The sequence below is a fragment of the Hydra vulgaris genome, chromosome 15 (genome assembly GCF_038396675.1).
Source record: "Hydra vulgaris chromosome 15, alternate assembly HydraT2T_AEP".
Lineage (NCBI taxonomy): Eukaryota > Metazoa > Cnidaria > Hydrozoa > Anthoathecata > Hydridae > Hydra > Hydra vulgaris.
In genome coordinates, this window is record NC_088934.1 from 36,725,838 (window position 1) to 36,753,262 (window position 27,425).

At 28.8% G+C, this 27,425-nt stretch overlaps 1 protein-coding gene across 3 annotated transcripts; it reads right to left on the reverse strand.

The window, feature by feature from the left end:
• Positions 1 to 952: 952 nt before the first annotated feature.
• On the reverse strand, positions 953 to 27,359 carry LOC105848436 (uncharacterized). 3 transcript variants are annotated; one of them, XM_065820638.1, is made up of 5 exons: positions 27,203 to 27,359; positions 15,586 to 15,636; positions 10,859 to 10,891; positions 10,137 to 10,227; positions 953 to 1,761 (listed from the first exon to the last, which is right to left on the reverse strand). In XM_065820638.1, exons 3-5 carry the CDS (start codon positions 10,888 to 10,890, stop codon positions 1,438 to 1,440), a joined length of 447 nt encoding a protein of 148 aa, XP_065676710.1. In that variant the 5' UTR covers position 10,891; positions 15,586 to 15,636; positions 27,203 to 27,359; the 3' UTR covers positions 953 to 1,437. The 3 variants fall into 3 exon arrangements, with proteins under 3 accessions (XP_065676710.1, XP_065676708.1, XP_065676709.1); XM_065820636.1 differs by having other exon boundaries at positions 10,131 to 10,227; positions 27,203 to 27,358; XM_065820637.1 differs by lacking the exon at positions 27,203 to 27,359 and adding an exon at positions 18,872 to 18,894 and having other exon boundaries at positions 10,131 to 10,227.
• Positions 27,360 to 27,425: the final 66 nt, after the last annotated feature.

The following is a 27,425-nucleotide window of genomic DNA, read 5'->3' on the forward strand; positions in this document are numbered from 1 at the left end:
GAGAGTAAATTAGAAAAACACAGCTGCCATAGTTATTAGAAAACGCGATCATAGATGTGCATGTCAATAATCTATGCCGTTGCTTCAGATCCACTAATTGACCTTAATTCGTTACAAAGTTTTCTTTGAGACCTCGACAAAGCACACCAATTTCTAATTCAAAAAACAATATACACAAACAAAAGAACTCACAGTTCTTTTGTTTGTGTATAATGTTTTAGTACTTTTATATGGGTACCTTTAACTTTCAGAACAAACTCTATCGCGATATTAAGACAAAACACTCACAATATTCAGGCGTTATTTTACGACACCCCGCGTTCATTTCAATACTTTTCTCAGATTTGCAGGTGAGTTTGGGTTAGGTTGAGAAGCTTCTGATTTCAATTTTACCTTAAGTTTTTGATAGGACTTAAATCGGGTAATAATAACTTTAGGTTAAGTTGCCCGGTCATGAGGTAAGAATATTAATTGCATTTTTTTGAGTCATGTTTTTATAAATTTTGCCCTATAGTGAGTTGCCCCGCCTTGCATGAAAATATCAAATTATAATTTTTAGATATAAAATTCGTAGGTAAATTAGTTAATAACTTTATGTTAGCTTTACGTCAGAATTGAATATAGGCTTTCGATGTTTTGTGTTATAAATATTTTATGGTTGCAAACTCTATAGTTAAATTACATTAATTAAATTAGTTAAATACGTTAGGTGTAAATATTCCCTTGGAACACAGATTGATACAACCAAGAACAAAATATTCAACACGGATACATACGTAAATACATAGTATCTATTTGGTCATTATTTGGTTCCCGATTTAAAATTCTTTCAGGTAGCTTTAAAAAGTAACTTGTAAATATGGCATTCTAAAATTGAAATAAGGAGAAATTACAAAATAAATCACTACACCGAACACCACTTATTAAAAAAATTACTACTAAAAATAAAAAATTACCGAAAAAGATTATTTCAAATAAAAAACATATTTACAAATGTATACACACAAAAGAGTCAAGCAAAAAATAAATTGATTGACAATTTTTTATAACTGCTATAAATTTTGAAAACTTGATTTTTTTAAAAATTTACATCTGCTACCTGCACGCCAATATATTAAATTCATCTTTTTATCACTTGAAAACACATTAAATGAGAATTATCAATTAGTATCAATTACAAGAAGAATTTATGAAAAGCATTTAAATCATCTAATAAGTTTATATGTTTACAAAATAAAAGCTCTTTTCAAATATAAACTAGAAAAATTACGTAATTATATTACGTAGGATTTAAATTGCTTTTGACGCAAAAGTGACAAAAATATTATTTGAAATGTCGATAAGTATAAAATTTGGAAATGATCAACTAAATTTATGTGCTATAAATTGAATTGATTGCAAAAACTTCAAACAATACGCGGTTCACCGCGATGTGTTTTACGTGGTATGTGACATGCATACATAATCATCTTCTTCATTTTCTAATAGCTGAGATATTTCACTAGTTTCCACGTTCTGTATATACGCATCTACTGTTAACCTTCGCGTTGAGGGTTCGCTTATTTCAAAGTCAAGTGCGTTTGAGCAAAACGATTCGCCATATTTTGGAGGAGGAGCGTTTACTTTATAAGGATCATTATGCTGATATCCTGGTAAGGATTCGATAAGAATTACTTGTCTTATATCTTCAGGAGATAAGCCGCTAAAAACGTAGGCAGGTTGCGGTACTGCAGGAAGCTCTTCATAACAAATGTCCACAGCCTAAATTATATGTTTAAAAAGTTTATAAAAATAACTAACTTTATATAGACAAATATTGTGCGTGCGTATGTATATATATATATATATATATATATATATATATATATATATATATATATATATATATATATATATATGAAAAATATAATACATATATACAGTGCTTTCAAAAGAAAAATAGACGCAGTAAAAAATTGAGTACATTTTCTTTTTCAAAACATCGTAAAATCCCATCCATATATTTTAAAGACTTAATTTTTTTTTGAACGACAGGAAAATTATTTCTCTACAACTAACATGTCATTAACAAGTTCATATATATTTACTTTTTTTTAATAATTTATTTTTTTCAAAGGAATACAAAAAAACATACCGGAAAATATTGTAAAAAAAACTAGGCGCACAAACTTTTTAATTGACTTCCGTTCTACTTTTATGTCAACCCAACTGTTATTCATAATTATTTTAATTATTTATGTTTGTTTGACAACTTCCTTTAATAAGTTGGATAAAATTTATTACGATGACCAGTTTAGTCACGTTTAAAGGCTTTTTAAATAATTTAATAAAACCTAAAAGTAAATATACATAGAAATGGGTCGAAAAGCAGTAAGCAAAGCAACAAAGTGGTAAATAATAGGTATGAATGATGGCTCAATGATCAGTAATAGAGAAATAGCAAGAAAATTAAAAATTTCAAAGAATTGCGTCAGATATACTTGAAAGACATTAAAAACAACAGGTGGCATCCAACACAATGCCGGATCAGGAAGGCTAAAAGAAACTACTGTAGTCTTACATTTTGTAAAGTAAATTGAATCCGATGTTAAGTTATCGTCAACTCACAGACGCATTCAACGAAAACGGTGAAAACCGTATTTCGTCAAATACACTTAGAAACATTTTACTAAGGAAAAAAAATGTCTATGCAACAGTTAGAAAACCTATGTTGACGGCTAGAGATCGACTCACAAGGTTTAGGTGGTGTAAGGAGAGAATCGAGTGGTCTTTGGAGAAGTAGAAGCAAGTAATTTTTACTGATAAAAGAAACTTTGAAGTAATAAATAGAAAAAACAAAGTTCTTGTTAAAAGATTTAAATCTGAGAAGTATAGCAATCGCTTTGTTGTACCGAGGTTGAAAAGTGGCGGCGACAGTTTTGCTTTATATTCAACAGAGAATATAGAGAGTGTAACATTTATACAGGTCATATCAACCAACATAGATATAAAGAGACGCTAGAGAACTGCATGGTTTCATCAGTGGAAATGCTGATTGATTGAAACAAATGGTGGCAATTTCAACAAGATTTGGTGCCTGCCCACACAGCTCATACAGCAAAAGCATAGATGAAAGAAAATAAAGTAAATTTAATGCCCAGGCCAGTTCAATTACCAGATATATATACATATATAATAAATATGTATCAGGTAACCAAAAAAGTTCGTGCGGTTTTTCCGTATATAATAAAAACACACAAAACGACAAAAGTAAGTACATTTATTCATCAAAATAGTCACCATTAGCATCTAAAACCTTTTCCCAACGTAAAACAAGCTTATTTATTCCACTTCTAAAAAATTCTCGGTCCTTTGAGTCTATAAAAGCTTTCAACTCCATTTCAACCGCGTCCTGGTCTCAGAACTGCTGTCCTTTTAAATGATTTCCCAGGGAAAGGAAAAAATGGAAATCAGTAGGGGAGAGGTCTGGCGAGTATGGTGGATGAGGCAAACTCTCCCAACCAAGGCTTTGGAGCTTGTCCTGAGTCACGCGAGCGGTGTGCGGTCTAGCGTTGTCGTGGAGAAGCAGAACTCCTCTCTTGTGCACCAGTGCAGGCTGCTTTACAAGTAACAGGTCGTGAACTCGTTGCAGCTGTGCTGAGTAGACCAGTCCAGTAATGGTTTGGCCTGTTGGGAGCAGCTTGTAATGCACCACACCAGCTGTAGTCCACCAAATGCAGAGCAAAACCTTCCGCTCGTGGAGATTGGGCTTGGGTGTCTTTGGGATGGGGTCATCGGGGGACAACCAATGGTAGCAACGCTTGGTATTGTTGTACACAATCCATTTTTCGTCGCATGTCAATAAACGATCAAGAAAAGGCTCAACATTGTGGCGTGGTAAGAGTGATGTGCAGATCGTAAGCCGTTGCTTCTTGTTGTCGATCGACAATTTGTGCGGAACCCACCAACTCTTTCAATTCCCAATCGCATGCAGATGCAGGCGGATGGTTTCAACACTCACAGCAAACCTCACTGCAAGTTCTTGGCAAGTTTGGCTGGAGTCAGACTCGACAGCGTCCTTCAGTTCATCCTCATCAACCAACAATGGGCGTCCAGAACGCGGCAGGTCTTCGATGGACTCATCTCCCGAAGAGAATCGCTGAAACCACTTCTGTGCTGTGCGTTCACTTACTGTACCTTCTCCAAATGCTGTGCAGATGTTTTTGGCCGCTTGTGTTGCATTCCTTCCAAGTTTGAACTCGTAAAGTAAGCAAGATTGAATAATCGTTGGTTGGGTTGCCATCCTTTCTTTACACAAAACTTTTCCTGTAAGCTTGTTACAAGCCTACACTATATATGCAGCAACTGCGCGTGACACACGCGTTCTATTACGCAACAAAGCTACTTGCCTTGTGCGATGTGGGTGTTGTAAAAAATGCTAAAAACAATTCAATTACCAAAAACCGCACGAACTTTTTTGGTTACCTAATATAATATGTATACACATATACAAATATATTATACTTTTCTTGTATATATATATATATATATATATATATATATATATATATATATATATATATATATATATATATATATATATATATATATATATATATATATATATATACAGTGTCTCAAAAAATTATCAGACCAAAAAAGTCCCAATAAAAAATGTTTACGCTCTAAATTATACTAAAAACAATGAATAGCGATACTTATTTTGTCTGTCATTTTAATTCTATTGGGAATAGTATGTTATTAAGCGTTCATTATATTTGATTCATGCTTCAGTTGGTTTATTATTTGACCTAAAAGAAACTTAGTACTGAATAAGCTTGTAAAAAAATTATCCAACCAAGCCATATTTATGTAAGTTTAATTAATTTTATGTGAAATTTGTTGAAATATTTTAGCAAATTTTTATACAATTAATGAAATTGATAACAAAAAACTGTTTTTTTGTAAAAAAAAAGTTTTGTATAAAAAAAAGGTTTAATGTTTTTTTAAGTAAAATGGTTGGAGGTAAACGTCACTGGACTGTTTCTCAGAGAAATTTAGCTGTCGATCTAGTCAATCAGGTAAAACCTATTGTCAGGTGCAGCAAGAGACTGGAATTCCGCATAATACAGTATCCGACATAATGAAGAAGTATAATTTGATCGGAACAACATCCACAAAAGAAGGCCAGGGTCGCAAAAAAAAGACTTCTAAGAGTTTTGATAGAAACTTAATTATACAAGTCAAGAAAAATCGCTTCATTTCTGCTCGAAAACTGGCTGAGCAAGCTGAAGAGAATTATGGAATCAAATTATCCCAACAGTCAATCAGAAATCATATCCGAGACCAGGGATTTCAAGGACGACTTGTGCGTAATAAACCATATTTGAGTAAGAAACACATGAAAAGAAGATTGGAGTTTGCTAAGAAGTTCAAAAACATGCCGTTAAGGTTCTGGAAAAAGATCCTGTGGCTTGGAAGGGTGTTGGAAAACTCCAATTTATTGATACTATAATGGATCAGGTGCAATACAGAAACATATTAAAGCAAAATATGAAGTCATCTGCTCAAAAACTTCGGCTAGGATCTGATTTTACATTTCAGCAAGATAACGATCCCAAGCATTGTGCCACTAAAACAAAGGAGTGGTTTGCTGAAAATAATGTTGAGGTCTTGGAATGGCCTGCACAATCACCGGACCTTAATCCCATTGAACATTTGTGGGAAATTGTAGACCGAAAAATTGAAGATCGGTCATTTTCCAAAAAAGAAAACCTCAAAGTGGCAATTGAAGAAGCCTGGGAAAAGATTCAATCAGAAGAAACAAAATCTTTAGTTGAATCAATGCCCAGACGTCTAGAAGCTGTAATCCAAGCAAAGGGAGGCCCAACAAAGTATTAAAATAATTGTTTTGTTATATAATAATTTATTATGGAACAAATAATGCGTTTGGTCGAATATTTTTTTGACAATAAAAAAACGACCTAAGTTCATTTATTTAAAGACTGAAAACTTTGTGATTCATATTTTACATTGAAATAAAGAAAATCTATTTAAAAACATGTCCTTTTATTTTTATTAATCTAGAGTTTACCAAAAAAGTCTAAATTTACGAAAATACAGCACTTTTTTTAGGAAAAATATTTTAAAAAGTGTTTGGTCGGATAATTTTTTGAGACACTGTATATATATATATATATATATATATATATATATATATATATATATATATATATATATATATATATATATATATATACACACACACACATATATATATTTTTTAAACATCTTCGTTTCCAACAAGGCTGCAAGTAGCCACTAATTAAAGTTGGAAGTTACTGGAAGAGAAAAGATGAAGATTGTAGAGCAAAATAACCATTGACGGACGACTTAAAGGATTGCAAATTATATGAATCAGGAAAGCAAGATGAAGGAAGCGAATTCCAAAGAGCTGATGTTCGAGGAAAAAATTTAGACGAATAAGCGTTTTTGGAGCACTTAGGAACAGTCACAGAAAATAGATAAGATTTAATTGAATGATGAGTAACATGAGAATGAATTTTAGTAGATGGCACAAGAGATGCTAGATCTTTAGAGCAGTGCCCGTTATAGTATTTGTAGAAAAGAGAAAGAGAAGCAAAATTACGACGATGTGATAATGGTTGGAGGTTGGCTGCAAGAGCAGGTCCAACTATGTTTGCACCTTGTCTAAAAGAGAAAGGGCATCATTAGAAGATCCACCCCAGATATGGCAACAGTATTCCATACAAGGCCGGATTTGAGATTTATAGAGATAGAGAATAGAATCCGAAGTAAGAAAGTGTCGAGCTCAATAAAGAGATGCAACCTTAACAGATGCTAATTTTACAACTGATTTGATATATGGTTTCCAAGAAAGATTGGAAGTAAGAGTTAATCCTAGAAGATGAAGAGTAGATGACTCATCGAGTACATCACCGTTCATAAATATAGGAAGATCTAAATTATTGTGATAACGATTGGCTGAAAAGAATTGAGTTTTATCTGTATTGAAGTTCACCAGCCACTGTGAGCCCCATGCTGTAGCAGAAGTGAGATCTTTTTCAAGACCAAATGCCCCCTCCAAGCAATCAGAGAGTGTTGGTTTCTTATCACGACAAGAATAAATGGTAGTATTGCCAGCAAACAATCCCACCTTAGATGTGAGAATATCAGGAAGATCATTAATGTAAATTAAAAGGAGTATACGGCCAAGGATAGAACCTTGAGAAACCCCTAAAGTTACAGAATAAGAAGAAGAGTGCTGTTCATCGAGGACAACTTGTATGCTACGATTGGAAAGGAAGGATTCAATAATCTTAAAGATGTTGCCAGATACACCATAAGAAGAAAGCTTATGGAGAAGACCAGCATGTTAAACTTTATCAAAAACTTTTGAAATGTCAAGAGCGATGGCCTTAACCTATCCACCTTTATCTAATGCACGATAAAACCTATCAGTTAATACTGTTAGCAAATCAGCTGTAGAACGAGAAGATCAAAATCTATATTGATGGTCAGAAAGTAAGTTATTAGGTTCAAGATGAGAAATTAAGTGATTGTTAATTAAAGATTCAAAAACCTTGCTTATGATAGGAAGAAGACTTATGGGACAGTAGTTAGACAAATCAGATCGCTCTCCAGAATTTTTGAAGATAGGGATAACAGATGCCGCTTTCCAGCAGGCTGGAAAGCAAGACTCTGATAAGCACTTGTGGAATAGTTTTGAGAGTATAGACGACAGCTCCAGAGAACACTTCTGTAAGACAATAACAGGTATGTTGTCTGGGCCACAAGCTGTAGAAGAGTCTAGACAGGAAATCACTTTAGATACAGAAGCTGGAGTAATACAAATGTCAAGCAATGGATCAACCTGTTTGTTGGCAATATCAGGTAGAATGCAACTAGTGGAATCAAGAGATGATATTGATGAAAAGTTTTTAGCAAACAATTCAGCTTTGTCTTTAGGTGAGTAGACAAAGTCTGAACCATACAAGAGAGGAGGAATTAAAGATTTGCCCTTATTATTAATACTATTAAAGATTCTCCAGAAGTCACGAGAGCCTAATTTTTGAGATGAGATACGAGATTTCATAACCTGAGAATAGCGGGCTTTGGCATTAGACAAAACCTTTTTAATAACAGTAATAAACAGACATCTGTTTTCTGGAGAGTTGTTTTGCTGATAAATATGGAAGTAACAGTTTCGATTGGCAATCGCAGCAGCACAGTGTGAGGAAAACCATGGGGGAGAGTGAGGCTTGACCTGGAATCATCGAGAGGGAACAAAAGATCCCATGCCAGCCTGAATTCATAAAGTTATGTACGAAGCACATTTGTCGACAGGAAGACAAAAGAATTCTACCCAAGGGCCATCACGAAGAAAATTACGGAAAGAATCCCAGTCAGTTTTACTGTAGTTGTAAGAGGTACAACAATAGGGGGATTCAGGTGATGAAGAAGAATGAGATATTAGTTTTAGAGAGATCAAACTGTGATCAGAAGCACCTAAGGGTGAATGTGGAGAAACTGAGCACTGACTAGGATCAGAAACATAACATAAGTCGAGTAGAGAAAGTAAATGATCCGGGTTGTCTGAAAAGCGAGTCGGAAAGTTGACTATTTGAGTTAGGGAATGAGAAAGGCAAAAGCAATGAGCTTTAATGCCTGCAGAATCACTGACACTAGAGCCAAGCCATTTAGAGTGGTGAGCATTAAAGTCACCTACAACTATATTAGCTGATGGATAAAGACAGAGGGCTTGGTCAATATGATCAGAAATAACATCAAAAAAAGTGCAGTCTTGAGATGAAGGAGAGCAATATAGAACAAAGAGAAATGCGATAGAGTGAAGTGGTGCTAAACGAAAGCACATAAAAGAATTGGCTGTTGATTCAAACCTAGTTTTATGACAAATGGGTGAATTCTTACAAATGTAAATGCCCAGGCATGTGACTATTGGAGTCTTTACGAATTAAAGGAAGATAACCATCAACACTAAGATCACAAGATGAGACAGCTGAACTCAAATTAGTCTCACAAAGAGCAAGTAGGTCTGGTGAACTTTGCAAGAGATAAGACTTAGAAGAAAAGTTACTTCGATGATCACGAATATTAGTGAATGATAGGTTTAGAGAACTTGGTGATGATGATGGTTTTTTGTGTTTTATAGCTTTTGGTACTTTATTCATTTTTAAATTTGATTGAAGAACTTGACTCAAAGCATAGATAGTACTCAGAACACTGTTTAATAGCCCAAGCAATTGCCTCATTACTACTAATAAACCCTAAGCTGTAACAAAGGGATCCAAATGTAGCCTCCGCAATGCACACCAAAAGTACAAACAGGGACACCATCCATGCGCAACATGGCACTGTTAATACTTTGATATCTTTCAGCTGTTGATGGAATCAGCCTCTCTGAGGCTACCACAGTGTACAGGAAACCTGACTACCAGCCAGCCTCAGAACCATAAAACCGAGTTTTAGAACTCTACCCTCATTAGGAGATAATAGAATGAGTTGCCTAGTCATAAAAACAGAGACACAAGCAAAACCTATGCATTGAGTCAAGAAGATCCAGCATTCAACATGCTAAACTGGAAACAATGTATTAAAAATACATCTGCCCCAGCCTAATAGATGAAGAAGGGGTGCGAGACTGATCAACAGATAGAATCTGTTTACCCCTTAAGTCTTTGCCTAAAAGGCCTTCTACAAGACAGTAGCCGGATGCATTTAGCATCTGCCCAAGATGAGTATTTTTATCGAGACACCATCTCTAGCCTTTACTCAACCAATATATATATATATGCTGTATATATATGTATATATATATATATATATATATATATATATATATATATTATATATATATGTATATATATATATATATATATATATATATTATATATATATGTATATATATATATATATATATTATATATATATGTATATATATATATATATATATATACATATATATATATATATATATATATATATATATATATATATATATATATATATATATATATATATATATATATACATATATATATATACACAACAAATAATACAAATCTAAGAATGCAAAGTTTTAATGTGAAGTTTTAAAAAAAAAAGCTTACACGTGCCTCCCTTAATTGTCTTGATCTTCTTCTTTTTCTAATATATAGATATACTGTCCAAAATAATAACTTTACAACAATTACCACAATGATGACACTAGTGTAATAATAGCAATATAACCAAAATATAATAATAACCAGAAAGTTTTACATTAAAAATAAGCCAACTTTATTTATATTAATAATTAATTCCATATTAGGCTTTTGCAGGATCATGGTTCAAAAAATTAACAGCCCAAAAATATAATAAAGTGAAATGATGGACTATAGAATAAAAATTGTTTATTGAAAAATAAAATGTCTGTTTTTATTTATTACTAGTTTACAATTATCAATGAAAAATAAAATGGTAATTCAGGTTTTTTTAAAAAAGGAACTTAATAGCAGTTTTTTTCCTGAACTAAGGTTTTAAACAATGAACTAAATGTCACTTTGGAGTTATGAAGTCATTTGCATTGACTTATTTTCTGAGGTGACCAAGAATACCAATTTAAAGTGAGTAAAAAATAGCATAAATATTTTATAAAATAACTATTAAAAATATCAAGAAATTTAAAGATTATTAATGTTTTTTGAGAATTAATACAGATTTTAACTTTTACCACTATTATATACATATATGCAATATATTATATACATATGTGCAGTATTTATAAGTATCATAGTCACTCCTATAACCTTTAATACTTTTAAAATATTACTGAATATTTTAAAATGTATAAACTTACATATAAAAGAGTACTTCTGTACGTGGTGACATTCTAAATTAAAAGGTTTTACAAACATTATTCATTCAAAGCCATTATTTTAGATAAAGCATCTGAAAGGAAAACATTTTATAGGGGAAAAGGATTTAAATTTAACTGGTCACGCAATTTCGCAACAAAAAAACTATTTAAAATACAAGTTAAAATATGGTAAAGCAAAATCTTCAGTTAATCTTTGAAAGTTGATAGTTAATTGGGAAAAAGAAAATTTTAAGATTTTTTTGGCCCCCTTTCCTCCCCTTGGGGAACCTGAATACTACAATTTTTGAAGTTTTTTTTTTTTTAATTTGATAATTTTTAAACAAAAGATAACTTTTTAATGCTATTATCTTTGAAGAATCCAACTTTTATTTTTTCAATGCTCGGCAATTACAGCAAAACAAGTTTAAATAGAATATCCAGTTTTTAAAATATAAAAAATATTTGTTTGTTTTCTTGACATTTGACACAATCATGTTTTATCTATGATTTAAGTCCTGTGTTATTTTATTTTATAGAATACAATTATGGGTGAGAAAAAGCAATTTTAAAAATTGCTGTTTTACGAAGCACTCTAGCGACATATGTTTGAATTTTTACTTAGGGAGTGCAGCACAAAAGCATATTCAAAATTTACATAAATATTCCTACATAATAAATAATTATTTTCAAAATAATAATATACAACAAATTAATTTATTATACTAACAATAAGTTATAATATAATTAACATATTAAGTTATTACAAATTTTATGTTCAAAATGTTAGTTTTGATACTTTTATATCTTTAACTAAAATACTAAATTACAGTTTTTATCTGCTTATTATGATTTCTAATTTGGTAGAATTTCTTACTTGAAACAATTTTATTTTGCTGAAACTGTTATGGCTGTAAAACAATGCTTTTTTTTTATTAATCTTATACTCTCAGCATTTCTAAACGTTTGGACTGTTAAGGAAACGTTAACTTACAATTTTATTTTTCTTATTTTTTAAAAACAGATTTTCAGGACTTAAAACTGCTTAAAGTTCACAATACTGTTGACACTCATCAAAAGCACTCAATTTTTTTGAATAGGGGAAAGAGGGGAGCATTCAGCTGCTTAACATATTTTTGCATAAACTTTTCAAGTTCAGAAGTAATAATTTTTCTAACAGTATTTACTTTTAGGATCCATTAGCTAAGTAATGATGACAAAAAAAAAAAAAAAGTGCTTATTTGCGATGACAAAAATTTGGCCAACAAAATGTACCAAAATTAAAATTTGGCCAACAAAATGTACCAATTTAGTTTTGGTTTTAAATCTTACTAAAACAAAATCCCCATTATTAAGATCCTCCCTAACAGACCTTTTCAATATTTTCCAAATTATCACTCAAATAGTCATCAGAATTGTCATGAAGGGATAAAACATCACTTTCGCTGAATAACGAATCTGACTGGTTTGTTATTCTCAATTTTTTTTCTCGGTAGCTTGTTTTTCTTTGCATTTAATTTATTAAAAATATTTCTTTTATAGCTCATCTTTTTCATTTTCTCTTGTTCATTTTTTTCAAGTCGTTCTTTCTCTTTCTCTGTCAGTATAAATTCTTGAAATGCCTGGCGCCCATTTACGTTTAGTTACTTTTCTAATTGCCTTGGGGAAAGGTCTTATTGATTCTGGCGTTATTTTGGTTTAATGCTTAGAATCATTTTATTTTTGATAACCACTGCACAATGGTGTGATTAGCAAAATTTTATGATTTTCAGCTAGGCCTTCATTATTTTCTTACAGTTTTGTAAGGTTTCACGTTAGGGTTGGTCTGTAATTGCACTTGAAGCAAAATCTGCATCAGTAAAAACCAAGCAGTTCATTGCCCAAACGCCAGGGTTTTTGAAACTACTTACAATGTTTTCACTTGTAAAAGCTCTTATATAAGCATTATTTAAACTCTTATATAAACAGTTATTGTTTTCCCAGGAACAGACACCATGCAGTCATTAAATGCAATGCAACAAAAATTAAAAACATAAACAAGAGGCAAGCTTTGTCCAGATGCACTAATAATTCCCACAAAGGTGATTAATTCTCTTCTTTCAGCTGAGGCAGCTTGTGAAACTTGTTTTTTTCCAGTAGTAGAAACAACTTTCACTGGTTTCATTACGGTTGTTATGCTGGTCTCATCAAGATTAAATATTCTTTCAGGGGCAAATGTGCACTGTTCCAGTGCCTTTCTCAGGATTTTGAAAAAATGATCCACTTTAAATCTATTGAAACCGGTGCTTCTACTCAAGCTTGTACTTTCTGGCTTTCTTAAAGATAATGTTGGGTGACATACCATAAACCCTCATTGCCATCCGTCCTTTGCTTGCCTTTTTTGTTGCCACTTCAGAGAAATTTTGCAATTAGGCAAAACAGAAGCATACTCATAGACCAACTTTTCAATACGAACATATGTAAGTTTATAATTTAAATCAGAGCGTCTTTTAATATAAGCTTCTAGCTCAGATTACTGTTCTGTTGTAAATACTTGTCTATTGGTATACTTGTTTACATATCTTGGCAATTCTTGTTCACTTTCATTGCCAGAGTCACTCAAATTTTGTAAATTTCTTCACTAACACTCTTCTTTGGTATTTTTTTCTAATATTTTTTTTGTAATGTGGATCTCTTTATACCATAGGACCTAGCAGCCTCTCACTCGGAGTATGACACATTAAAATGACCAATAATTGCTTGCTTTGATGCTATTTTCATCTATTTGGTTCCTGTTGGTTTTCAAAATTCGTTTTCGAGGCATATCTAAAACTAAAAAAAATATTTTAAAACATAAAAGAAGCATTTAGCCACGGCCGATTGCTCACCCAATATAGGCGGACGAATGCTCCCAAGTACACCAAGTCAGAGAAATATATTTGTAAAGAAACTATTTGAGTTTGTAGGTTAGAAACAACAATTTTTGTTAATTTTACAATATTTGAAGTCACAAAAAAAGATGTTGACAAAACATCATTTTAAACAAAATTTACGAAAGTAATTAAAACTAGTGAACGGAAACTTTCGGCTTCGGCCAAAATTTTGGCCGAAACCAAAATTTCTGCTTCAAAAATTTTTTACTTTTCCTGATTCGGCCGAAATTTTGGTTCAAACTGCAACCGAAATGAACCAAAACTTTTATAAAATTTTTTTTAAGTTTAGATAACTTTTTTTTAATTTAGAATGGGATCATGACGATTTCCTAATTGTAATCGTTTGTTAGTAAATCAATTTTTAATTATAACAATTGTAGAAATTTTAATTGAAATCACTTTACATACTAGTTTTAAATTACTATTCTCAAATCATTCTTAAAATGAATTAACATTTAAGTGAAGTAACCCAAATCAATAATTTCATCAAAAGTTTCTCAGTGCTAAATTTTACAATGGAAAATAATCTATAAAAAGCGATTTGTAGATTCATTTTACCGTGACAGCCAGTGATTCCAAATACGCAATATGCAAAATCTGCAATTTGAAAATATCTTGTGGATTGCACAATCCTAAACTTCAATCACTTAGTGGACTTTCATTACATTTAAGAAGCCGACACCCACAGCTTACTCTAAAAAATCTCCTAACAGAAAAAGCAATACTCACAACTACCAGCAGTCCTGAAAATATACCAACTTCAGATCAAGTTGAGCCTATTACAATTAAAAAAAGAACAACACCCTTATTTGACATTAAATCAAAATGGCAGAGGACTGAAATGTTGCAATTTACAATGCCTGGTTGGGTTGACAATATCTCAAAAATTGATTCAAACTCCGAAGAAGGTCTGAAGTTTCATAGATCTATATTAGAGAACAACATTAAAAGCAAAGTTTGGTTTGGCAAAAGTAGCAAAGAAATTCCTTACACCTCCACCAACATCTACCCAAGTTAAAAGATATTTTCAAATTGCAGATTTTGCATAGAGACATTCTTTCAAATGAAAGAAACAGACTTTTGCCAGAAAACATGAAAAAAAATGTATTCTGCAAAGAAAATATATCAATTATTAACTTTAATTATTGAAATGTCTTGACATATTATAGTTTTTATCAAATTATGTTACATGGTAATTGCTTAGATATATGTAATAGTTTTTTTTGCTATAACTCGGTGATCATAAAAGGTTCAGGGATTTTAAGCATTCTTTTTCAAAGAATGTTAAAATTTTTGTTTGTTTTTGTTTTGGTCGATCACTACTTAAAACAAAAAAATCTTACCTTTAGATGTATTTTTTAATTTTCTTTAAACAAATGCTAATTTAACTAAACACGTCTTAAATTTTATCCAAATGGACAAGAAATGATAGACGATCCTTCAAGTGCCAAATTTTGTGGGAAATTTAAATCAAATAGAAAATAAATGCTCCCCTCTTTCCCCTACTCAATATAATTTTTGTGCAAATAATAATAACTTAAACTTTATTATAAAAGTTTGACTTGCAGTACTCGGCAATTAAATTTTAGGAAAAAAAAAAAATCACCCAAAATCAATTTGCCAGAATTGATTATGGGTGATATTCTTTACAATTCTAGACTAACTGTTGGGTGATATTTCCTCAACCGACTTTTATTTTAAGCGCTGCTATACAATCTGATAAGTTTCTACATAAAACTTTATATTAACCATTATCGAACAATAACAACAATCACGTTGTTAGAATAATAATGATCATGAAAACAAAATAAAACATACTTTATGATGTTTGTATGTGATGCAGCACCATTTACAACATTGATACTTTAACTAAAAAAAATTATATTCTAATTTATTTTGATCCTATAGACTATTGTACTGTTAATTACAAACAATAAACAAACAAATAAACAAAAAGTACACCAAATTATGACTAAAAATAATTTTCAATTAATTACTATTACTTTTTCTTTTCAAAAATTACAATATCTTAAAGTAAAATTGTTTTATTATTATACATTATTAAAAAAATATTCAATGTTATTTGTTTTTTTACATAAGTTTAATTTAAAAAAATTAATTCTAACAAATATATATAAGTAAAGTGAACATACAACAAATAGTTTATTTTAAAACAGCTATAGTTCAACTTCTTACACTCGAACCCGAAAGTTGAAGTACAAAATAACTTTGCAGTTTCAGAATACAATGCAAATATAGACTAATTTGATTCACAAAAAAGGATTGTTACTACTTATTGTATTAAGGTTTTACCTAAACATATATAAAAAATCTTAAAAAACCTTTTATGTCTCAAGTGATTTTAGTCAAATTGGAACTATAACTGGATTTATATTCAAAAACTGTTTGCCCCGTGAAAAATAAAGAATGCATACTTGCAGTGTTGATTGTCTTGCTAAAAAACCACGACCACATATTAGTATGAGAACTTCCAAGAATTTGAAGATTTGGCAAACTACAGATTGTGCAACACTATATTATATTAATTTTCATTGAACAACTAGTATTTTGCTTTGAAAAGCTGATTCTTTTATTGCTCACTCTCAATAACTTTATCTTAGTCAACTCAAGAAAATATGGATCAATCAGGCATTATCATTGGCGACTTTGCAGAAAACTAATGCTCTTGTAGCCCAAGATACCAAATTAAAAAAAAATTACAAAGCTATCACTGGAACACTCACATTCAACATTCTTTACATCTATTTATAATATACCATTAGGGCGATAAAGGTATACATAAAACAAACTTCTTACTGATTTGATAAAGATCACATTACCCATAATATGAACTATGTATACAAATTTACATTTATTCACTAATGGTTGTGCAGGACTGTACAAAAATTATAAAAGCTTTTACAATATATGCCAACTAGAGAGTAAATTTTGGCCTTACAGTCGCGTGAACTTTTTAGCCAAGAACTCTCACATTAGAAGACATGCATAAATATTTTATTGACAAAATCAAAGTTGTTAACTTTATTTACATCTAAGGATTAGACACATGCAACATGAAAAACAAAAAGAAAGGTACAATGGTGTAACAACTACATTTTACTAATAACTTTTATCAATTTAAATATCTTGAAGATAACATGGTGTAGTACAGACAATAAATACACAATAATGAATAAAAAGATATATTTCAATCGCTTTTTATCAAAGTTATGTAGCAGTAGTATCTATGCTGATAAGTAATGGATTGGCGTCTTAACTGAAACTAATATGGAAAAAGGTGATTCTGAAGTTGAGCTCTGTTACCAAAAGGTATTAGCATACTTTAACTGGTCTTAAAGAGATTTGTGGTCTTAAAGAGAACTGGTCTTAAAGAGATGTTGTGAATAAAACTAATGTTTTATTCACAACATAAACATATTGAAAAAATAATCTGTTTCACAAGCTTGCTCTAGTTCTGGTAGAAATTATTTGTTTTTAAAAGCTGAATTGGAAAGAACAAGTAAAATGGCAACAACAAGCTGAACTATTACAACTTCAGTCAAATAACATATAATATTTGAGAAATTTGAATTAGCAGTAGAAATAAACAGTTTGTTATGTATTGGACCATTTGAACACATACTATATTTTTACCTATACTTTTTATTTTTATAAAACTTTACATTAAAAAAAATTTATTTTTTGGTGCCTATAATGCTCCAGCAGCATGCTCATCTTGGTTCATACCTGTTTTATGTATATTATATAACTTTTGATCCCCGCCACGCTCCTGGTAGTACCGCGCTCAACATGTTTTTCTGCGCAGCGTCCTTATTTGTCAAGGTTCGTGTTTCGAAGTTACATAGTTAAGAAAGGGTTGTAACCACAACTAAAGCAGCCTACTTAACTGTAGTGGCCTTCATGGCCTTGGTGTAGTGTAACCACAACTAAAGCAGCCTTGACTGTAGTGGCCTTTATGCTTAATACTTGTTTTAAAAAGCCAGAGGCGTTTGGGTTAATCTAATTCCTTTTAAAAATTAAAGGAATATCTATTTTTTATCTTAATTTTTGAAAGAAAGTCAAAAGAAAAATTTTTAAAATTTTTCAATAAAATTTTATTACTTGGAATCAGTCAACATCAAAAACATCATAGGCTCTGCTTATTGTAATTGATTTAGATTTTGTAGAAGCAACTAATGCTGTTACTTTTAAAGCTTTGCATTGAGACAGATGCAATAAACCAGCCAATAGCCAGGAATATTTTTTTACTGCGTTTTTATGATATTGGGAATATTTATTGTTATTGTTTTAAAAATATTGGGAATTTTAAAAATATTGGGGCTAAAATTGTCTTATTTCTTCAAGGTTATCGAATTTTTGAAAACCCATTGGGAATTCTGCGTTATATGTGGTGCCATTTAACTGACTAACACCCTGTCAACGTTTTTTTGTTATTTTTGAAAAAACGTTAAACAACTCTTTTTTGTCAAAGTTATATAATAAAATTAATTAAAATAATAAAATTGATTTTAAAATCAATTTTAAAATCAATTTATTTATTGAAATCCTAATGAAAAAATAAATATAAATTAATTAAATTGTAAAACATGACTTTTGTGAAGCTATGCTGCTTTAATGGTTTAATATTTAAATTTTATTATATTTAAAAACTAGGAATATAAATAACTATATATAAATATACAAATATAAAGATAAATGTAGAAAATGGTTATGAAAAATGGTCAAAAGTAAATAAAGGTAAACAAGTTAAAAAAAATAGTATAGAAAAGAATTATTCAAACTTATCATCTGTAGCTATTAATTGTGGTCATGGTAAAAAATTAATTGTGATCAAAAAAATATAAAATGATAAGATTTGCTACCTAAACTATTTCTATGACAACAAACTATGTAAATGAACTATAAAAATTGAAAAAACTTTATTCATAAAAAAACAAACAACAATCAACAAAAATTAAATGATAAAATTGGATGATATAAAAATAGATTTTATTTAATATACTATATTATAACTGATTATATACAAAAAAATTATCAAAATTTTGTAAACAAATATTTAATTTGAAAATACTTGAGAACTTACATGAGAAACTTTATAATGAAAAAATCTTTAAATAAAAAAATGAATAGCTTTTCCTTTACCAATGAATTATTAATATTGATTGCATATTGGATGCTATTGGAAAGATCAGTAGTTTTCATACAACAAGAGTTAATGTAATTCAACTATTTTTAAAATTTCTGTATTATTTATAAATCCTTAAATCCTTGTTCATTTTGAAAATGGTAAATTTAAATTTACTTTTTTTTAAGTAAATCACATACACAACATTTTTAAATATTTCTAAAAAAACATCAAAGATGATATATAACATTAAAAGTTATATATATATTATATATATATATATATATATATATATATATATATATATATATATATATATATATATATATAACTTTAAATGTTAAATATATATATATATATTATATATATATAATATATATATATATATATATATAACTTTAAATGTTAAATATATATATATAATATATATATAACTTTAAATGTTAAATATATATATATATATATATAATATATAACTTTAAATGTTAAATATATATATAATATATAATATATATATATATATATATATATATATATATATATATATATATAACTTTAAATGTTAAATATATATTATATATATATATCTTTAAATGTTAAATATATATATATCTTTAAATGTTAAATATATATATATCTTTAAATGTTAAATATACATATATATATATATATATATATATATATATATATATATATATATATATATATATATATATATATATATATACATACACACACACACACACACACACACACACACACACACACACACACACACACACACAAACACAAACACACACACATAGAATACACACTGTTAATAATTATGTTTATTTTTTGAATTATTAGTTGAATATCAAAAAAGTATTAAATTATTTAAATTGAACTTTTTAATAATAATGTTGAATGAACTTCTTGTGTTAAAAGTATATTATTCTTGAGAAACAAATCAAATTTATTTTTTTAATTACAATTCAGAAAAATTTAACATTTGTAAAAATTTATAATAATAAAGTGAGTTAAATAAAAAAAGCAGAAACCGATGAAAAGAAAGAAATAAAAAAAGCAGAAACCGATGAAAAGAAAGAACTCTTGACTTCAAATATTTTTTAGTTAGGTTATTAAAGCCAATTTATGTATGCAATATTAGTGTTCAACATTAGTAATTTTGAGCATAATTATTAATTTTGTCAATTGTCAAAGAATTTTATAATAAACAAACTCATAAAAATATCAACAAATGAATTACAAAAAAGAAGCTAAAAGTCACATTTTAAAAGCAACAGATTAAGATTTTCAAAAATAATTTTAAATGCTTCTCTAAATATTGAAGTATTTGAAACACCTATTTTTGAAAGACATTACTGAAACTTTTATTAGGTTAATTAACAAAACATTACTTTTTTGATTTTTATAAGTTTAGGTAATCAACAAGAATCTATTTTGGAGGGTTAAAATAAAAGTTTTGTCTAAATCATGTTATCTGAAAATCATATTATCTGATATATCAATATCATATTGTAGTATCAATATTATCTGATAATAATAATTGCTGTCAAATAAATATTTAAGCATAATTTTTGGTTTTAAAAATATTTTGAAAAAATATGGTTCACCTAAAACTTTCAGATATAACAATGTAACAGGAATTATATTCTGCACTCACAAACTTCTAAACATCAAGTGATTTTAAATTTATAAAAAGGAATCATAATAGCAAAATAAAAATTAAATAAAGTGCTGCACAAAAATTAACTTACAATGCTTTTAACAATAGAGCTCAAATTTTTTGTTCAAATCTAATATTTTAACAAAGTAAATATATTTTAAGATTACTTGTTCTATAGATTGAAAAAAATTTGAGTTGAATTGAATAAAAAAAGAAAAATGTTTTTGTTTAAACAGTTGTATACATTGTTGTACTTTAGAAATCCATCAATTAAGAATAAAACAAACCTTATGGTTAAAATAAGTAAAGATACAATAAGAGGTATAAAGTCCTAAACTTTTTTAGGAAAATCTGAAGGAAATTTGACACAGCCTATCAATTTTTTTTTTATGTCAAAATGTCAAAATAACCACAATATTGATAATTTTATGGGAAGGCTTATATTGTATAAGTTATATATGTATATAAGTTATGTTAAAATATAAACCTATATAAATTATATAAGCATTTTAATATTGATGATCAAAGTGATCATGAAGATTAACTTAATTCATACAGTTAACAAAGAAGAAAAATCCTTTGTTCCTGCAACATTGAATACTTTCATTTTTAAATATTAGAAGTTAGAACATGCAAGACTGTAACAACCTGCAATTACTCAAAATAATTGTAATGAAATAATAAAATAAATATACTAATGATGTTGTAATAGACTAATGATGTTACTAACAATATAATAATAATAATATCAGTAATAGTAAAAAATAATTAACAACAATAATAATAGCAATAATAATAATAATGCTAATAATAAGATTAAATGAAAAATAATTATAACAATTAAACTAATAATAATACCTGATAATAGCACTACTATTAGGTATTATTATTAGGGACCGCCCATAAAGTATGTACGCTCGGAGGGAAAGAGGAGGTCCGCAAATGGTGTATATGAGATGGGAGGGCAGTGGGTCAATTATAAAAGTAAGGAGACATTAAATTAAAAAAACAGTACCAAAAAATATTGGGTAAGTAGGTAAAAAGCCTAGGTACTTTTAGGGAGGTGGAGGGTACTCAAAAAAGCGTATAGCGAAATGTGGGGGTGGAGGAGATTGAAATAAAAGCAAGCGCACTTTATGGACAATCCCTTACTACTTATTAACCATATTAACTAATAATAGTAACAATAACAATAATAATAAAATAATGACTAGACAATAGCAACAATAACAACATTATTATCAGGAATGCAGAGCCATAAAAAGAATTCTGTATTTAAAAGTCACAAAATGATTATTTCTTCCTAGTTTTTGGTATCCAGGAGCTCTAAAAACGTAAAGAAGCTTATGAATTACTTTTGGGGAAAAAATTAAGACTCTTAGGTTAGAGGAATAACCCAAACAGGCTGAGAGTCTTTATGTGTAATGGTGGCAAAGACTCCAGGACACATAATCTCATAAATATTTTTTTAATTGCAGATCATAAATCACTCAACACTTTTAGAGCTACTGGACACTAGAGACCAAGAAAAAATAGAGATTTAAAGCAGGAGTTATTTTAAAACTCCGCATCCTTGATTAATATAACAATACTGATCAAAATATCAAAAGACAACAATAATAAAATGTTAAAAATATATGTAATCATGACGAGAACAAGTTTGGAGAAATTTTGGAGAGAGGAGGAGAAAATATTAAAAAGACTAAAAAAAAAAGAAAAACAATTCCTTACAAAAAAAAAATATATAAGCTTTAATAAAACTGAAACTCGAAGCAAAAATTACTTTTTGTTACGTTTTTAATTGCATTTGAGATAAATTACTTTAAGACTTATCTTTTGAAATACTTTATCGAAGTTACTCAAAACGCTTTTACAAATTACTTTTAATGATTGTTTAATAAATGAACAAATTTTACTTAAACACTAAAAAGTGAAATTAAATTATTGAAAAGAAAATGCCAAAAGGATGATCACATCCCATTCCTGTCTATGTATGATACATATATTTTTTTAATGTTAATTCACCTCCCCATGGCTGAGAAGGCCACTAGAGTCGAGGAGGCTACTTAAGTTGTGGTTGTAACCCTTTCTTAACTCTTTAACTCCAAAACATGAACCTTGACAATCAAGGCTGCTCCATTAAGAATCATTTATAAACATTATGAGTTTATTGTGTTCTAACATCTCTCTTGTCAAAAAAAAAGTCATTTTGCTAAAGTATGTAAATCGAATAGATTATTAGCTATAACTCAGTTTGACAATATATTATACAATTATCATAAAAGCTGGGGCCCCTCACTGCCGCTCACATGCAATTCGGAAGGTGGAAATTATTGGAGAAATCTTTTCTGCATTAACAGACACTGGAAGCTCAGACAACTTTATCAACAAATATATTGTCAATAAGTATCAAATCCTATATACAAAAAGTTTTGGGAGCATATCAATGACATTGTCCGATTTCAAGTCGAAAAATCAAGGCTATTGTAAAGTAAATACTACTTTTCAAAATCAGAAATATGCAGATATTACCTTATCAATATTACCCGACTTAAGTGCTGATGTTATTCTTGGTCAAGCTTTTATGAAACAGCATAGCAACATAACAATACCTTTTGGAGGAACATTACCTCCTAATTCTTCTACAATAGCTCCTAATTCGAAAATAAGAAATTACTAAATAACAAAATTATAGAACCATTTAACTCGCCTTATGAATTAAACACGCATGAAATAAATTATCAATTCTGCAGATTGTGGCTAACATTATACAGACTCCAAGAACCAAAAAAAATTGTAGACAGTGAGCTTTCACTAAAACATGAATTTTAAAATGAATGGCGTGCATTCGTTATTTAGTTTTAATCAAAAAAATTTAGCCCAAACATTTTTTTTAAACATTTTCTTTAATATAAACACAACTTGTCTCAGCACTTGGGGAGTTTGGAAACTGATCATTCTAGACGGCTGTTTCAGAAGTCTGGCGCATTGCATTGTAAAGACATTGTTAAAAGAAATGGTCGTTATAATATTTTTATAGTAAGGCAACAATTTAATTATAACTTTTGTTTGTCTTTCATAAGAAGAATTGTTTTAAGTATTTTAAACTTATATTATATACTGCAAACTATGCAAAGCATGAAATGGTTATAAAAATATATTTACTCCTTTATTTACTATATAACTCAACTACCGTTAGTTTTATTAGAATCTTGTGGAAATAAAACATAAATACTTAAATAAAGAATTATATTATACACTTTGATTAATTGAAGAATGTTTGTTTCTTTACTAAATGATCATTAATAGTAAGTTGTTACTTTTTATAAAAGTGTAGCTTAATTTTATAAAAAAATTATAAAAGAAAGAAGTTTAGAAATAATTTAATCTAAACGTAATTTATTTTGTTTTAGTTTAGTTTTTTTTATTAAGAACTCATTTCTTTTTTTAGTTAGTTATTTTAGTAGTTGTCTCCCATCAAGTTAAGTTTTTTTTTGCGCTTTTTGAAATGTTCTTGAAACATCTAAAAAGTCGTGGCCATGTTGTTGCAACTAAATATTATATGCGGGATCAGATATAGAGTACGCACCCGCTCCCCAAACCAAGCCTGCGAACCACCTACTGCTTACCTTATAAAAGCAACCCAACCATTGGTATAGATTTAATATAGATTTTATAAACCCACTTCCAACATCAACTAAAAATAGTTTTATCTTTACAGTTATTGACAAATAATCATGATTTCCATTTGCTTTTCCTTGCTTTGATACTTCTTCTTTTTCAGTATCAAAGTGTTTTAAGAATTTACTTTGTGTGGCATGCCTGCTAATGTTTATTCTGACAGAGGTAGCTCTATAATATCTGAAGATACTTTCTTGCATACTAGAGGAGTTGCTATGAGCAGAATGATGCCTTATAATCCCAGAGTAAATGGACATGTAGAGCGCTTTAATGGAATAATATTAAAACCAATGACATTAGTTCTAAATTTAAAATAGCTACCAGTCAAAAACTGGGAAACCGTGCTATAGGATGTTTTACACTTGATTTGCTCTTTATTTTGATAGAGGCAGAACAACAGTATTCTCACATAAATTTCAAAACGGACAAATCTACTGTATCTATTAAAGACTTAGCGCCATTAGAAGATAGTAAAACTCCTCATTCAAATACAGAAATCGCTGACAATAGTACTATTGACACAAAGTATAGCTTGCAGGCCTTGTTAAGAAGCGTTATGCAGTTCACATTTTGCCTGCAAAAAGGTGATTTGCCTACGCGTTCAGCAGTTTTGCGCTACGCAAAAACTTTTATCTTTTAGAATATTTAAATTATCTTTTGATGTCGTTAATGTGACGTTTGTTCAGAAGAAATAAAGTTGCTAGTAAAAGCATTTAACCGCATTGTAAACTAATAGATTATTTGTTAAAGAAACAGTTTGTTTAATAATTTTTTTGTTGTTGTTAAAAATTAGTTAAAGAAAATAAAGTGTTTTAAGTTTTATCTTAAGGAATTAAATATATAAATTCCTTTTAAGTATAAATATTATCTTTTGTCATAATAGTTTAAAAAATGGACAATTTATTTTGAAGTAAATATTTTATTAATAAGATATTTTGTTTATTGTTAATTCAATAACGTTCGTTATTGAATTAACAATAAACAAAAGTTTTAATGACGTTCGTTTAATTTATGAAAATAAATTATGATCATGAATATGTTATCGGTAACTGATAAATAATAAAAAAACTATTTATTGTTTAAAAACATTAATAAAAAGAGTTCACAAAATAAATAAGATAAAAATTATTAACAGTTAATAAAATAACCAAAAACCAACTGTAAAATTATAAGAAAATAAACAATTATTAATTTACGTTTTTTAAAAAAAAAAGATTTTTTTCAAAATAAAATTTAGTTCATATTTAAAAAAAAAAAAGATTTTTCAAATAGGAATTTGAATTTTAGTTGTAACTTTAGTTATAGTGAGGAAAAAAAAACTGTTTGTATTAACTGTTTTATTACTCGTAACAAGGCCTGAGCTTGCAACCCAATAAAACCCCAAGTATAGATGAAGAAAGTTTGCTTGATCCAGAATCTAATATTGAAACTCATCCACAAGTGAAAACTAGCCATCTTTTAAGATGATCTCAATAAAACCGGAGAACACTCCAAAGGTATGGTTTTGAGACAAATAATTTTATTGATTGGAAGAATGTTATGAATCATTTATAAATGTTATGAACTTATAATGACTTAATATCTTTCTTTAGAATTGCTGTGCTATTAATTATTATTTAAAAATTTCTATTGTATTGATTTAGTGACATATGATAGATAAAGCCTTAATAGTTAAAAGGTGTTATTATTTCAGATTGCAACCTTTTCTTAACTCTATAACTCCAAAACAAGAACCTTAACAAACAAGACCACAGTGGGGAGAAATAAGTTAAGTGCAGTATCACCAGGAACATGGTGGGGATCGAACTCGGAACTTCTTGCTTATGAGGCGAGCACTCTACCACTACACCTCTACCATTGAAATAGGAAAGAAGAAATTGATAAGTTGATAACAATTAATCTATTCACCGTAACTGGTTAAAGACTTCTTCATATGCAGGTATAGCAAAATAATATATAAAAGAGTGGTAAAAAATATGTTTTTAGTATAAATCTTATGGGTATAATAAAAACAAATAAACAAACCAATATAACAACTTTAATAAAAATAAGAAATAAAAAAAATGAAATGAAACTAAGCAATAACAAAATGTTTGTTATAACAGTAATGCTTGACCATAAACAGAAAAAACAATTAAACAATAAACAGAAAAATTCTTAAGAAAAATATGCTACAAGGTTAAAAATACACTTATAAATTTAATTATAGACAATCTAATAAACTAATAAACAATCAGAACTCAAGTAGTCAAAATCAAGAATGAAGAATCTAGTGGATTATTATGTGATATAGGGATTTTACAGGGTAGTTTACTTGGAACTCTTTTGTTTATAAATTGCATGAACAATATTGCATCAAAAAATAAGTATTTATTTATTGATTTGTTTGGTGATGAAAGATTGGTGTGTATTGATGGTACTTACTTCAAAGAAGAAACAAAATTGTTAAAATTACTTGATAATAAAATAGAAAAATTTTTAAAACATGTTTACTTCAACTGGAAATTTAAGTCATTTTATGTAAAAAATTGCAAAGTACATCAACGCAAAACTAAAAAAGGTAGTTATTTTTACTGAAGTTATGCAAAGCAGGGAAAAAATTGTTACTTGTCAAGGATTTAAAACTATAAAACTTAATTACAAAAAATTACAGTGAATTAGAATAGAACTTCAAAAAAAACAACTTCTTCAAAAATTGAAAATTATTTATTAAAATACATTTAATGGAACAACATGTAAAATGTTTTTTAAGTTTCTAAATAAACAAAACAAAGTATTCAAATTAAAACAAAGATATATTTTTATATATTTAGATCAAAAATAATTTCTTTTATTTGTAGTAAATATATATTAAATTTAATTTTGTTCTTATTTATTTTTACCCTTTCCGTGAAAAGTAACTTAAAAATAGTTACTTGATTTATACATTAAAAAATTACCTTGATTTCGTGATTTAACCTAAATCTAATTTGTTAGACAAACATTTCATAGACACCATAAACACAAAACCCGCTATCAACTTTCTTTTTTCGTTGGAGTTTTTGTCGATTTATAACAAGTTCAAGCGTAATAGTTTGGTAAACCATATTTGCATAGAAAGTTGCGTCATTTAGATTTCAAGATAATTCATTTATAACAAACGTTAATCGATTTATGTTGCAG

Excerpts from the sequence above, each read along its gene's own strand:
- LOC105848436 (XM_065820636.1), bottom strand. The coding sequence starts at position 10,890 with ATGTCACCACGTACAGAAGTACTCTTTTATAT. Across the intron at positions 10,228-10,858 it reads ACAGAAGTACTCTTTTATAT|TGTCATCATTGTGGTAATTG; the intron begins GTAAGTTTATAC and ends TTATTACACTAG. Across the intron at positions 1,762-10,130 it reads GACAATTAAGGGAGGCACGT|GCTGTGGACATTTGTTATGA; the intron begins GTAAGCTTTTTT and ends CATATAATTTAG.